Source organism: Onthophagus taurus, chromosome 1 (assembly GCF_036711975.1).
Source record: "Onthophagus taurus isolate NC chromosome 1, IU_Otau_3.0, whole genome shotgun sequence".
Taxonomy (NCBI): domain Eukaryota; kingdom Metazoa; phylum Arthropoda; class Insecta; order Coleoptera; family Scarabaeidae; genus Onthophagus; species Onthophagus taurus.
In genome coordinates this window covers 13,868,225-13,884,521 of record NC_091966.1, presented here as the reverse complement: position 1 = coordinate 13,884,521, position 16,297 = coordinate 13,868,225, and the positions used below count along the sequence as shown (strand labels likewise).

The 16,297-nt window shown below is 31.9% G+C and overlaps 1 protein-coding gene across 1 annotated transcript in view; it reads left to right on the top strand.

The window, feature by feature from the left end:
* The window catches only part of LOC111429415 (uncharacterized), a 33,512-nt gene extending 18,616 nt beyond the window's left edge, over positions 1-14,896 (top strand). Inside the window, exons 2-7 of the mRNA XM_071197295.1 lie at positions 9,783-9,892; positions 9,964-10,213; positions 10,277-10,390; positions 10,448-11,165; positions 14,341-14,394; positions 14,460-14,896. Of these exons, the coding sequence (XP_071053396.1) occupies positions 9,783-9,892; positions 9,964-10,213; positions 10,277-10,390; positions 10,448-11,165; positions 14,341-14,394; positions 14,460-14,728 (1,515 nt within the window). The 3' untranslated portion in view covers positions 14,729-14,896. The remainder of the gene's footprint in view (positions 1-9,782; positions 9,893-9,963; positions 10,214-10,276; positions 10,391-10,447; positions 11,166-14,340; positions 14,395-14,459) is intronic.
* The last annotated feature ends 1,401 nt before the right edge of the window (positions 14,897-16,297 follow it).

The window sequence follows — 16,297 nt, the reverse complement described above, 5'->3', positions numbered from 1 at the left end:
CGGTATCCACCGTGCGCAGCCAAACAACGTTATAGCGACCTTTTAAATTACGATGATTTAATATTTACATCGGACCTACTGCGCCCGGGCCCATGAATAAATTCATAACGAAGACAGTGACCGTGCTCGGGACGAGAAATATACGAACAATTCAAATTTTGACCGGTACAAACGCGGGCGGCTAAAAAGGGCCGTTTCACTTGGAGCGGCCCTAATAAATTAATGGAAAAGGACGTCACACTTTTAGTAGGAGCCCCGAATGGCAAAACAACCTATTGTATAAAATTTGAAGTTGGGATTCTTTGAATAATAAACCTGATGAATAATAATTTTGATTACCTAAGTTGAAAAAAAAAGTTTAAAGTTAACGAAAAATATTATATACGGAACTTTAAATAATGTTAAAATAAAATAAGACTTCGATCAAACACGTGTCTTGATAGTGATCATTACGATTTCGACGATAAATTTAAACGGTGAGAGCGTTTTTTTTTCGAAGGCGCGTTATCGTTAATCCGAACGTCGGTTTACTAATTAACTTAAGGCAATATATTTTCCTGTGTTAACGGTCGATGGTATATTTAAGATCGAATAATAAAGCCACTTACTCAACCGAGGATTAATTTAAATTTTTCATTACAATCTTCTCAAATAAAAATAATACTCATTTTTCGAAACTTTCTCCTACTATAAGTAACACTTTTAGTTGTCTCCAATTTCTTTACTCTTCAAAGGAAAATCCGTTGGAGCACGATGTGACCCTATTGTGTCGAAATATTAATTGGTACGGCTTTGACGGTGGCTGCGTTTCCAAACAAAGAATCGAACAAAAAGGTTTACAGCGTTTAATCAATAGCGCCTGGAGACACGAGCTTTGTGGTAAGCGCTTCCCGAAAGACCGATTGAATAAAAACCCCACGACGAATTTCAAGTAAATACGGACACGCTTTTTGCTTGATAATCAAATGTTCCGCTATCCGATCACGGTTTTTACAACTCGTGGAGAGTGACTGTGACGAGACGTGGGCATGTATTTGAACTTTTAGTGACTTTCACATTTTCTCCAATTTTTATTAAAATGGAAGTCCGAGGTTATTGTACTTTTCTGAATTAAACACATTTTGTGAAAGATTACAAAAAATAAGTTTCAAAGTTGAAAAAGAGGAATCATTTTCTTTTTTGCTTCTGACTTTATTTCTTTTTAAAAACTTATAATGAAGTAAGAATTTATTTTTGTCAAGAATATCACATCAATATTTTTTCTCATCCTCCAAATAGCTATATTTACGTGAACATGAAAAAAAAAAGGTTGGGGTTTTAAAACTACATTCACCTAAAATAAAATATATCATTATTAATATCCGGTAGCAACAGGTACTTTTTCGATTTTCAAAATATATTTTACCCTAAAATCCCTTTCAAATTACCACAACAAAAAACTTGATCATTAAAAGGACATTTACCCACTAACAAGTAAGTAGTTGCATTAAAATTTAAAATTCTCTCTTAGAAATTTGAACATTATTATTATGAGGAGAAGGTTAGATGTAGACTCTAACCAGCATTTAATTTATTAACTTGTTTGAAAACTAGATTGAACATTGAATTACTGATATTTACCACGTTTCTACCTTCTCGTCAGTTATTTATCAACTATCTTTTTGATCGACGAGTGCTAGTTCTTTAACTAGTGGTAAAAAAATGGTGTGACTTCTCTTAGCCAAACAAAATGGAAAAAAAACACTTGGAAGTAGGAACATATTGAAAAATAATAGGCTGTAAAATAGGGCTTAAATAATAAATAAATAAACCTCCTTCTTAATTTTGAAAATGGTGGCGATTGTTGTTACGATTAAAACTTCACAATTAAAATTTGTCTCAGTACAACAATTTGGCTCAGAATCAACTTGATTAGAATTTTTTTAAAATTTTTCCAGGTAACTCGCTCTTTATTGCGGATTAAGGTTTCTCTCGCTATTTTGTGTGTGTTGTAACTGTGACTTGGGTTCGTTTTTTCGAAATTTTATATTAGTTCAAGATCGGAGGTGTTGTTGAACATAAAAGTAGCGTAAGACATGAATGTATCCCAGTTTGTGGCGTCTTTGTTAATATAATATCTTAGATATTCAATTAATATTCTATGGCATTGCACCACACTTCTATTGCTTTGTAATAAGGCTGACGTTTCTAGTTTTTGTATTCCTAGTACATCTGGCTTAAGAAATTTGTAGCCTGATCTGTCGTAACAAATTTACGGATGCCGTATTAGCAAAAGATATACGTTACAAATGTTTTGTACTTCCTGATTTTCTATGGAAACTGAAAATATGGATGAATCGTCTTACACGGTTAGCAAATACTGTTTTATACCGAAATAAACTTACTTGAGAATGAAGAACTTATCGAACTGAATGATAAACACTCACTTGAATTAAACTGAACTTTATTTTACTATTTGGAGTTAATTAATAACATTTGAGAAATAATACTAGAGAAGAACATTACGAACGAAGTTTAACACGGCTCAGTTTTACAATACAATGTTCATCTTTTTCTTTTTAACAAAACCCGAAAATTCTTGAACTTGTACACAAAAAAGAAACTCGTCTAGAGAGGGAACACAATACAAGAAAACTGAATATGAATTACAAAACATAAAAGAAAAATTAAACAAATCGGTTCTTTTAATAAAGATAGACTTAAAATTAACAAATACCTATAACAGTTATCAGCTAAGGAAAGGATAAGAAGAGGTGGTGTGATTCCCATTGGAATTTGAGTTCGCCTGGATACTTTGTTTTCTGGAAAAACTCACCTGACTTGATATGTTGCTTTATGTCATCTTATGCTAACGATGGTAAGATTTGATTCAGTTATAGGTAAGGGTTTTTACCATGATGTCCAAACGGAGTGACGTGAAACTCTTTTAAAATTTTATCTATATCACATCGTGATAGGTTTTCCACCCACAGGTTTTTGGATATGTAAAGTATAAAATGTAATGTTAGTTTTGTTGAATATATATATATATACAGGGTGGTCCGTTACTAATGGGACACAGAGCAACAGTGAATTCCTTACATATAATTATTACGATTTAACCCAATTTATCTTAGTCCAATTGTTAATAATAACGAAGATACAGATGGTTAAAGTTAATACTTTATTTTCGTTTTTCTTTAATAATTTCGTTGTCTCTTACATTATGAACATGAAAATTGGTACATTAGTATTTTTTTAGACGATAAATAATAAATTGGTATTAGTTTTGATTTCTTTTTCAGATGGCGCTGTCTACCTTAAAAAACCACCCTTAAAGCAGTCATATCTTTTTCATCGTTAAAATTTTTACAACTCACATAACATAAAACAGTTTCTCAGACATTTTTACATAAATTTGGTATACCTATCAATATTCTCTAAAGTTCTCCGTTCCCGAGATAATCACTGTTTAAGCGCACATTGCAAAATTTCACTATGCTCAACATTAGTTGGCGGTGAAAAAGTCTTTATTTACAATTGGACTAAGATAAATTGGGTTAAATCGTAAAATTATTACGATTTAATTCAATTTATCTTAGTCCAATTGTTAATAATAACGAAGATAGAGTTGGTTAAAGTTAATACTTTAATTTCGTTGTTTTTTTAATAATTTCGCTTTTTCTTAAATTATGAACATTAAAATTTTTATATTATTACTTTTTAAGATGATAAATGATAAATTAGTATAGTTCTGATCTATCTTTCAGATATAATTTAACTATCCACAAACATAAGTTGATGTTACAAAAATATTAACATAATTAAAAATCGATTTTAATAACGACTATAATTTATTTAAACATTTTAATAATAATAACATCGAACAAAAAGAGGAAACAATAATAACAATTAAAATGAACTGCATTAGAGTAAGTGTTCAAAGTGACCACCGTTAGCTTCAATGCATTTTCCAATCCGTTTAGAAAATGATCTTCTTATGTTAAATAATATTTGTTCATTCCTAATGATATCCACTGCCTTTACAATTTTTTGCCACAGTTCCTCACGAGTTTCAGGATTGTCTTTGTAAACAAGGGATTTTACAAATCCCCATACGCAAAAATCCATAGGATTACAATCGGGACTTCGTGGTGGCCAAGTGTAATGACTACCTCGGCCAATCCATCTTCGTGGAAAATTCATATCGAGATAATCTCGCACTTGCCTGGAAAAATGGGGTGGTGCTCCATCTTGCATAAACCACATGACAGTCCAAATATTTAATGGTAACTCAGCCAACATATCGTCTACTTGGTTTTGCAAAAATTGTAAATAATTGTGGCCGTTCAAATTATTTGGTAATTCCCGCGGACCCAACACATAATTTCCAATTATTCCACACCAAACATTTATTTTAAATTCATGTTGAAAATGCCGTTGCCGTGTCATGTGTGGGTTTTCAGTTTCCCAAAAATGATAATTTTTAAAATTAAAAACCCCACTACGAGTGAATGTCGCCTCGTCAGTAAATAAAATGTTGGCAATAAACGATGGGTCAGAATTTTGCCGATTTTTGATAAAATTAGCAAATTCTAACCGAACTCTTAAATCAGTAGGCAGTAAGGCGTGTACAGGTACAAAATGGTATGGATACAGTCTTTCTTTTTTTAATATTCGTAGAATTGACGACTTGCTTAACCCGGTTGCAGCTGACAAACGTCTAGAGCTAACTTTTGGGTTGTTACTAACTCGTACTAAAACTTCATCTTCTTCATCAACGGAAATCTTTTTTGGACGACCTGTATTTCGTTTAGGACGAAATGAACCAGTCTCACCTAAGCGGTCATACAAATTTTTAAATAACTTGTGATTTGGTTGTCTTCTGTTGGGGTATTTTAATAAATATCTTCTGCACGCTTCCCTTCCATTAAACTTTTCTTGATCGTATATGCACACCATATCACGCATTTCCGTGTTAGAAAAAAAATTATGCCGGGGCATTATTTCAAAGTAACAAATACATTGATTACAATAATACTGAGCGTAAAATGAAACTGAATGTCAAACTGATTGTCTAGTGTTTGACTAAATAAAAACTTTGTCAACGCCAACTGATGTTACTGAGATATTAAATTTTGCAAAGTGCCCTTAAACAGTGATTATCTCGGGAACGGAGAACTTTAGAGAATATTGATAGGTATACCAAATTTATGTAAAAATGTCTGAGAAACTGTTTTATGTTATGTGAGTTGTAAAAATTTTAACGATGAAAAAGATATGACTACTTTAAGGGTGGTTTTTTAAGGTAGACAGCGCCATCTGAAAGATAAATCAAAACTAACACCAAATTATTATTTATTGTATTAAAAAATGATAATGTACCAATTTTCATGTTCATAATGTAAGAGACAACGAAATTATTAAAGAAAAACGAAAATAAAGTATTAACTTTAACCATCTGTATCTTCGTTGTTATTAACAATTGGACTAACATAAATTGGGTTAAATCGTAATAATTTAATGTAAGGAATTCACTGTTGCTCTGTGTCCCATTAGTAACGGACCAGCCTGTATATATATATATACCTTAACATGGTTTGAAATGCGTCTAACTTCAACCTTTGAGTAGTTATCTCTAGACTTGAGATCGTGAAAGCTTCAATAAAATTTTGCAAACAATGCTACTTTAAAGTTTAAAAGGCGCAAAAAACATTACAAAATTCTGGTTTATTGGTTGATAAGCGCATCATAAAGATGTAAGAAAGATATTGAATATCTTCATTAACCGTTTGGATTCCTGATAGAATAGAACTTTTGGTGGTTACATCTGATTTTAGCGAGCAAAATTTTGATATATTTGTTATTTCAGGATCTTCATTAGTATATGGACAATATTAATATTTACACAAAGATGACTTTCTATTTGATGAAGATACCTATTATATTCAGATATAGGCTTAACTTCGTTTATTATAACAATTCCAGATAAACCATCAGCATTTAAATTGGTTTTACCCGGTTTATAATGTATTTCGTACTTCTACTTATTAAGCTTAAGTCTAAACTTCATTGAAGGAGATGACAGATTTGACATTGAAAATAGATAGGCTAAAGGGCGATGATCATAACGATGATCGGAAATGCTGAGTAGCCCAGAGGATTGCAGAATACAGAGGACTCTCGTTGAATTGTGCAATAATTATGATCCGCCTTCCCCAAAGTCCTTATAGCATAAGCGGTAGGTAAATCTGCTCCAATTGGACCCTGAAATAAACCGGCGCCTATTACAAATTGACTGGGTTGTGGTGTAAGATATTCTCTAGAACAATCGGCAATTTCCTTCCTCAAGAAATTCCACTTACAACTATATCATCCAAGTAGACGAAACAGCTCACTCCTTGTAATCCGATGGCTCGATTAATATGGATTATATGGAGTTTTATTCGGCTCGATGACATTTTCATCCAACGTTTTCTGTATTTGATCTTAAACCTCAATTTTTGGGATTCTAGTAAGAGATAAGGTTTTAAGAATACTGGAAGAGTACTAAGAAGAGGAATAGTATGCTTCAGTATGAGATAGCTTGTCTCCCTTTAAATGAAATATATCATCGAATTTGGAACAGCATTTGATGATCATTATTGATTTCTGAAATTCTGGAATAAGTATTTTGGGTAACGAAAAATACGAAATGATACTAATAGATAATACATTAAGAGATAATCATCTGAAACAAGGTGGACTGGATATATTACAACGACTTTATGTTCTGATATAATACTTCCATCGCAAATATCTAATGAACTTACAATTTCGTTTTAAATTTCATTTGATGTCTGTATATGCATCGGCTTTTTCATCTGCGTGATCTATTTAATTTGTTTATGTCTGATCTGATGCCGTATCAAGTAATAGAGTTGCTGACCCAGGATTCGGATAATTGTAAAGGAAGGTTTACATAATAGGATTTAGAATTTGAACCACCTACGGTATAAACATTTTAGATTTAGAAAATTCTAGGAGTCATTGCGGAACATGGGCAATGGTGATTTAATAGATGTTGTACATGCGAGTGGAGAATAAAGATCCATACATCTTTCTGTTTTAGATGACGCAAAGGTGGTGTTATGTAGTAATTCACATAATTAGAAGACTCGGTTTGTTGTTGTAGCGTGTATTTTGAACATGCAACTGTGTACGTGATTTGCGTAGCCTTGTACTACTTCGGAAAGAAATTAATTTACACTAATTAATTCTGATTGCAGTTGAGCAGATACAGTATCATAACATGCCAAAAGTCTGTGTAACTGAATCTTGTTCCCATCAAATGTGAGTAAAATGTGGGGTCATTTTTAACGCAACTTGAATATATTCTCTGGATATCGAAATGGAGTGTCCAGAACGCGCACTTGGACTTCACTAACATTAAATTGGACGGAATTGAGTCTTGATTGGTTTATTAGTTTGAGTGTGAGGGACCTTTTTGAATTTTTGTTTTTGTTTGATCTGGAAAATGTACTAAAAGCTTAGTACATTGCTGCTGTATTCAGTTTCTGACCAGCCTTAATTGTTTGGTGATCACGGTAGTTTTGTTGCAAAATTTGACAAAAAATATCAATTTTGAACAGATGATACCCTGAAGGGGAATACACTTTATTTTTTCGGTAATCCGTACAGGTAGTTCTCGGTTTAAAATTAGTTCTAGTGGCACTGGTAGGTAGCGCTGGTTATCATAAGATATTACTATGTTGTATATCTTTATTGAACTAAAACTAGAACGAGAACTAAAAACATTCGGGTTTAGTCGTAAAAAAAACTTTCAGTTGTCAATGTTAACTTTAATTTTACTGTTATATTTGTAATCTTCATAAAATAACCTTTAAAGTTAGTCCAAACTTGACGCATTTATCTCAAAAAACCAAAAAGTTCAAACTTTCAGCTTTTAATTTTGACATACATATTTGTCAACTTCATAAAAAATCCTTTAAAATGAGTTCAAACTCGACATATTTAACGTTAATATTAATGGAAATACAATCACTTCCGGTTCGAAACATCAACGTCAATTTAGACATATTTGTCAAAAAACAAAAAAGTTTGAATAAAAAATATTAAACCTGAAGTTAGCAACAGTGAAGATAGCAATTTAATTTTTAAATATTAATACCAACCTTAATTTTTGATTTTTTTTATTATATTTCCGTTTTTGTGACAAATTTTAACACATTTTATAAAAATTAAGAATATGTCAAAACGACATTGACATTTCAAACCGGAAATAGCTTATATCTCGAGTAATATTGGAATAAAACGTATCATGTTTGCACTCATTTTAAAGGATCTTTCACGATGATTACAAATATAGCAAAATTGACGTTCACATTCTTAACCGGAAGTTGACCATAACTTCATTAATTTTGAAGATAAATATGTCGTGTTTATACTCATTTTAAAGGATTTTTAATGAAGATTACAAATATGTCAAAATTGAGGTTGACATTTTACACTTGAAGTTAGTTATCATATAATAGAAGTTTTATAACTGAAGTTAATTTAATGTTAGTCACTTTTCCGCACTTTCTTTTTATTTTTAACGTGTTTTTGGGTAATTTCACATTGATTAAAAAAAATCGTCGATTTTTAAGCCACATGATGATTCTTGAATTTTTCCTAAGCTTCTTAATATTTCTTTTGTTAAATTGTTAACTTTAAACTTTAATTTTTTAAATTAGTAACTAATAATCTGATTTCAACTTTGATATGTGATCTTTTTTAACAAAACAAAAAGAAATATTAAGAAACTTGTTTGTAAAATGGATAAGATGAGAGATGTTAATCTATTTATAGTGTCTCTGAAGATAGCCAAGGGCCGAAACTGGTTAGACTTAAATCCTATATAAAATAAAAACCAGTTTCAAAGTACAAAATCAAACTTACACGAATCGTCATTATTTTGTCTCTAGTTTTAGTGATTAAATTTATGCCACGACTTACAGAAACACCCTGTGTGCCCTCTGTGTTTGTGATAGCTGTGATCAGTGTTCTGGGATAAAAATGGACAGGCACCAAACAATTTTCAATAGTTTGAGCCTGTCTATTCTGAGAAGTCTTATATTTTTAGAGAGATGAAAACGAATATGCCGTTTTTCTCAACATTATTCATTTGTCAATTATCAGAAAGAATGTATGATTTCTGACAATTGAGCTGCAACGTGGACTAATACCTATTGCGGCTTAGTATCAATTGTGGTGGGAAATCTTACTTTTTCATTATAATTAAGCCGATGTTTCTTTCGGCTAAGGCATATATGTGCTATATGTGTTGTCAATAATATCTTATTAACCATGTCGATCGAACGTACAGATCCAAACCATACGTTGAACTCAACTTGAAATTGGTAAACAAAACTATCCTTACCTAACATTCTTTCCCGGGATTATTGGCATTTTAAAAGAAAACTTACCCAACATTTTTTCTCGAGATGATTGGTATTTCTTAACAATACTAACTTAACCCAAAATTCTTTCTCGAGGTGATTAATATTTCTAAGCAAACCTTGATTGGGGATAATTGGGATGATTGGCATTTTAAGAGACCCAACCTTAACCAAGCATTATTTCCCGGGATGATTGGCATGTGCAAATATAACTAACCTTACAAGACAATCCTTAGCTGTAAACTAAGCCAACCTTACTCAACATGTGTTTTTATTGATTTCATATTAATTTTTTTTACATTACTAATAGTATACATTAGTAAACAAGGCGTTACAACAATTAAAAAATATTATTTGTTTCAGGTATCTAGAATGTCTAATTCATCTACATTCAATATTCTAGATTTAAACAATTACATATTACTAGAAATACTTGGATTTCTAAACGCAACTGATTTGTGGTTGTTAAGCAAGTAAGATATATTCTTAATATTTTTAATTTTATGTAACTTTGTATTTTCATTACCGGTTACGTTACTATAAGAACTTGTGGACGTTTAAACGATCTTATAGAAAAAGAATGTTTCTGGCGTTATATTGATGCACGCGACTCACCAAATACTGTTGAGAAAATTGAATATTGTGCGCAAAAATGTAATCAGGCTACAAGAGACGTTCGAATATGTGCTGATGGAAGACATCTTGTAATAATTTCAAGTACATTTTTTCGATATTTAAATCGTGCCAGTATTACAATTTTGGCTTTGGAAAATCAGAAAATATGTGGCAACGACGTAATTTTTAATGTCGATTAAATCACTTTGTTTAGTGCATTTAAATTTTGTTGCGTGTTTTAGATACAGCTGAAACATTTTCCCGAAAATCTAATGGAATTAAGTCTTAAGAAAACCTATATTACAGAAATAAACGAATTTTTAACATATTATGATCACCAATTGAAGAAGTTAAAAGTTAAGTATTTACTTGTATAAGAGTAATTAATATAGTAACTTATCTGTGTTATTTAGGTATTAATATTAGATCAGTGTTGTTGGATTACTAGTAATATATTGACAAATAGAATTGCGTATATTTACTCGTTAGAAATTCTATCTCTATACAAATGTAAAGCACTTAACGAAGTAGACATGTCTATAATAAAAGGTTTCCACGAATTACGAATTATGGACTGTCGATTCTCTAGTTTAGGGAATATGTTTTTGAAAAATTTATCAAAGAAGCCTAAAATTAGAGAAATTTATTTCCAACACTATCTCACCACATATTTTCCTGAAAAACATCGTCGTGAACTAGAAATATCATCTGGATCGAGAAGGTTAAAACATTCCTACATTAAGGACCATGACGACATTCCTCTTTGGAATGAAAACGTCTTACGTTCTTATTTTGGAAGTAACGTGAATACTAATGAAATGTATAACCATTGTAATAGTCTTTTTGATAGAAGTACGGAACGTTATACACATTCCAACTATATTGAAGATAATTATCATTTTGAGAGTGTACTGTACAAGAGACCGTATAATGAATGTACCTGTGAATATAATTCAACGACTGGACTTGCAGTTGCCAATGTAAAATCTGAAATCAACCATGACGATAGAATGGATCAATATGTTTGTAAAGATGATATTTTGTATACACTCGATCCAGCATGTTTTACACATGAATTAGAAAATGCTAATAAAAGTGAAAAAGATATCGCTATAGAAGAACTTATAGATCGTAAGTATAATAATCATTATAATGTTTATTTTTAATAGAATAGATCCCTTTAAACTGGATATCTCAAAAACAATGGTTTTGAAGATATCACACTAGAAATGTTGAGAAAATTATAAGGTTTTTAAAAGTATTGTAATCCAGCTAGTATTCTCACTTAATTGACTTGTAGGCGAACAACACGTTGTTAATATTTAACTTGTTGGAGGTTTAGTGTTACTTTGTGAAATGAGAAAAAATATTTATAATTAATTCTAAAGTCTTAAACCATAATCTTTTTTAACCCATTGACAAATTTTGACAATTGATTGTAGTAAAATAGTTAATAATAATTTATTGTTTCCCATAAGTTATAATTTAAAAACTACAATATCAATAGCTAATGTAATTCATATCCCTTTCCATGGCCTCTACCTGTCTCCTCGCTACCACCACCTCCCCCATTCGCCATATTTTAGATTATACCTACTTTCCCTTACCTCCGCGTCCCTCTCTTTTGCATTTCCATATCCCTGTTCCTGCTCTCCAGTTGTTTCCACATCTCAATCCCCTCCTTTCTTATTCCTCCATTTCTCGCTGCCCATAACGATCCTTTCCTGCCTCAATCTCTCTGCAGCACTTCGCCAAGATTTTACAATGCACCCTTCCTTCCACTTCTCAAAACGCACCCCACGGTTACCCACCTCCACATTCATCTTATCTACCTTCATTTCTTCTCTAACTATATATTCCGGTGTCTTCCTAGCCAACCCGAACACCCACCTCTAGTACCTGGTTTGCACATCCTCTAAGTGCCCTTGCTCCTTAAATCTCTATAATTCCACCTCATACATCATAACGCTTTTTATCAAGTTAACAAACATTATTTTCCCATTTCCCACATCTTTCTCTGTCCTATAACCTTATTCGCTGCCAACATTTTAATATGTCCGCTTTCCTTGTTGTTCTCTTTAAATCTGTACCCCAAGTATGTGTACTCCCTCACTTCCTCGGTCACCCTCTCCTTCCATCTCCAGTCGTCAGTCTTCCTTCGACCCCCTTTATAGAACTTCATCAGTTTCGTTTTGTCTTCGTTGTCTACAAATCCTTCCCCCTAAAATACCTTTCCAGAGATCGCATCATTGTCCTCATCTCATCCACCTCCTTCGCGGTCACTACTAAGTCGTCGGCATACGCCAGTACTTGCACCTTCCTCGTTTCGATCAAAATAAACCAAAAAAGTACAATCTATATTGATTTAACATTAATAAATCTGGTATTATTCAAACACCAAAAAGTATACTCTCTGATCAGTTCGAGTGTAGGTATCACCATATTCTAGAAATGATGCAAAAATATCAAAATGGATGGTATACGTTAAAAAATATTACATAACACAAAAAATTATTCATAACAGCACGATTGTCGAATAGGAGATTCTGACTGAGAAGAAGACAAGTAATAGAAGTATTAACACAGCTTAAAAGACAAACAGAAATTCGTATATAATTATATAGAATTGTTTTACAAAAATGTTTAAGCTATGCTTCAGTTATATATATTCAAAGAATCCTTAATTTTTGAGATAGATATTTACTGCTGTAGCTAACATAATGTATAATAACCTCTTTTTTATATTTGATACATGAAGTTATTTTCGTTCACCTCATAGGGGGTCGATACGTACAAGTATGAAAAGATATTTCAATTGTAAGATATTTCAATTCGATGATACATTTATACTTCAATAATACATTTGTATGCTCGCAGTGTTACGATATAGCGAGAGAGAAAGGCAATGGGAACATTATTGTGAATATTTTAGTAAATGCAATGATGTGAGTTTATTAACAATCTCGCTTAGAGGATGTAATAGAATAACCGATGCAACATTAGAACATTTAACCCATTTACATTTATTATTGCTGGACGTAACAGGAACCAATGTAACTACTGAAGGTCTTATTAAATTTGGTATTAACTAAAAATTAAATATTAAAATTTGAACTCGTTCACCTTTTATGACAATTTATCATGGACGACAATGGACGACAATCAGCAGCATGTCGTCCAGTAGGTAATCATTATTGGAAATTTTTGCATTAGAGATTTTGTAACTGCAAATATTTGAATAGAATACCCATTGGATTTGCTGCCATTTGAGTTCCTTGGAGAGCCAATATTGTGTATTAGACATCCATTAGACCTTCGTAAAGATTCGTTGTAACTGGAGATCTTGTCACAGACTATTCTGGCATGGGTCATCCTTATCTCAATGGAGAACTATTGTTGTGCATATTATCATTGGAATTTCATTCAACAATCTCCATGGAAAATACATTGGAGTTACTAACACAAAACATTCATTGGAAATAGTAGTATTGGACATCCATTGTAAATACTGTAATTTCAGGTCCACTAGAATACAATTATTGAAAATTTAAGTACGAAGGCTTTCACGGCCGGTGTGAAAGTTTCTAGTGTTAGTTCTAGTTTTAGTTCTAATTTTAGTTTAATATTGAAAATTTGTTCGAAATCTGATGGGGATACTATCGTTTGAGATACTGCGATTAAAGATCTATTGGAGTACCTTTATTGGAAATTTAAACTAGATCTTGTAATTGGACAAATTCCCAGTGGAAATACTAAAATAGCAAATCCAATGGAGAAGCTGCCATTGGAAATTATTTCTCAATAATCAAAAACTTGGTTCCTCCTTCAACGCTTTCAACCTCAGGTTAACCTATATATATTCAACCTATAGGTTAAATGCCAAGGCTATAGCCATAAACAAGTTGGAGGTAGATGGGCCAGTTTCCGTTTTCTTTACGTTAATTAATATGGCACCCAACACAATTATGCCTATATCGTATAATTCATCCTTTCTGAAAAAAGAAACAGCTTTGAAATCTGTTCAATCATTTTTGCAATAATATATTTATATCAGAACAATTGTATTTTGACGTAAATAAGTAAAGCGAAGTTCTCCAATTACAAAGTCAGCCATATTAAGATATCTAGTAGAAGCATTAACACAGCTTAAAATACAACAGAAATACGTGTATAAATGTACAGAATTGTTTTACAAAAATGTTTAAACAATGGTTTAGTTATACATTTAAAGAAAGCTTAATTTTTGAGATATTTACTGTTGTACGTAACATCATGTATCATACTCTCACTTTTATGTTTTATGCAGCAAGTTATTGTAGACGTACACGACGCAGGGTTCAAGCTTGGTGTGGATACGCAAGTATGGAATATAAGATATTTTGATTGGTATATTTGTACTTCAATGTTACATTTGTATACTTACAGAAGTGAGGAAACATATGGCAACAAGTATACGCGAAGATGAATATTTTAGTAACTACAATAATGTGAGTTTAACAAAAATTTCGCTTAGAGGATGTAATAGTATAACCGATGCAACATTACAACATTTAACCCATTTACATTTATTGTTGCTGGACGTAACAGGAACCAATGTAACTACTGAAGGTCTTATCAAATTTGCTATTGACAATGTTCAGTGCAGGATTATACACGAAACTATGTGCACATGCCTACCAACCCTTCATTTTTAAAAATAAAAAATAATGTTATAATTAATTGCATATTTTATAATAATTTTGTTAATAAAAAAATAAAAGTAATTAGCAGCATAATAACAAGTATTAGAGTTAGATAAAAGATTTATTAAACAATCTTGTAAAAACTGAATATCCTAATAAAGTATAAATACTAAATTTGAACTCGTTCATTTTTTATGACATTTCATCATCGTTTCTAGGTTTTCTATTGCGATAGTTATCTAGTTTATCACTTTCTGAATGGTGAAATTTTCCTCGTTGTCACGAAGAAGCTCTATATTTATGTAGACATCTATTGTTACATCGCTAATTATTGGTTTGGCGATTGCTTTACTAACTAAATTTAGGAAAAAGTTCGAACTTGTTTCTAAAAAAGTAACCTAGTATATTAGTAGCGCTCTTGACGCTACTTATAATTTGGTTCATAACGATATTAAAGAGTGTAGGGCTCAGGCTATCCCCCAGTCTAATGCCGGTTTATACTCCGTCATTCCATCCCGGGTTTTGATTCTTGGTCTGTTTTCTGTATTCAGTTCCTTTATTATGTCTGTTAATCTCTTGTCGTACTATTAATACATCAGAAAGCTGTATTCTATCGAATGCTTGGTTGAAATCGACGAAGCAGAGGTAGAGGGGCTTATTGAACTCTATGGAATTACTCTGTTTATTGACGTACCATGGATATTGCATCTATAGTGGATCTGTTGAATCGAAATTTTCGCTGTTCTGCACTTATTCTTGTTTGTGTTATTTTCTGGGCTATAATCTTTGTGAACAAATTTAGAATATTACTCAAAAGGCTTCTGTCCTTCTTTGAATATAGGTATCATTATACACGTCCTCCACTGGTTTAGTATATTTTCGGCCTCTACCTATATCTTACTATTTCTTTTGTAAGTTATGGGCCACGTCATTCAATCATCTTGTTTGCCACTTCGTAAGCGCATGTGGTGATTATATCGTCTTGAATAATATCTATTTTCATTTCAGTATTGTCTTGATAATTCATGATTTCCGTTATTTCCTGATTTCCTAACAATTTGAAAATGGTCTGCCCAGTCCTCTTTAGAAATTATGTTTGTTTGATTATGTTGAGTGAGTGAGATTTTTCCATTTAAGATGCCGACTTATCTTCTTAAGAAATAAATTTAACACTAAAATAGATGTGAAAACCTTAAATTGTTCTCAAGATATTTAAGATTATTCAATAAATTGCGTAATATTAAAGCATTGTAGTCAAAAAAGTATAATGCTTTAACATTTATGATACGTATCTACTAAGGAAATGTCACCGCTTAAAATAAGGCGACATCTTATAAATTCGCATATATATTCTTTACTTAAACGACACTAAAATAAAACAACGAAAAATTTATGCGTGAACGACCATTGAAAGACACATCTTGAAGGCACATCTTGAAGACATCGCGTAGCAATTAAGGATGTAATTAAAGGACCGAAGACCGAAGTGTTATAAAAACCACACCGTTAAAGAAAAAAAACTGATTACGCATGGATTTCGTCTTCTTTCGACTGCTTCGACGGCAATAACAAAATTGCGGT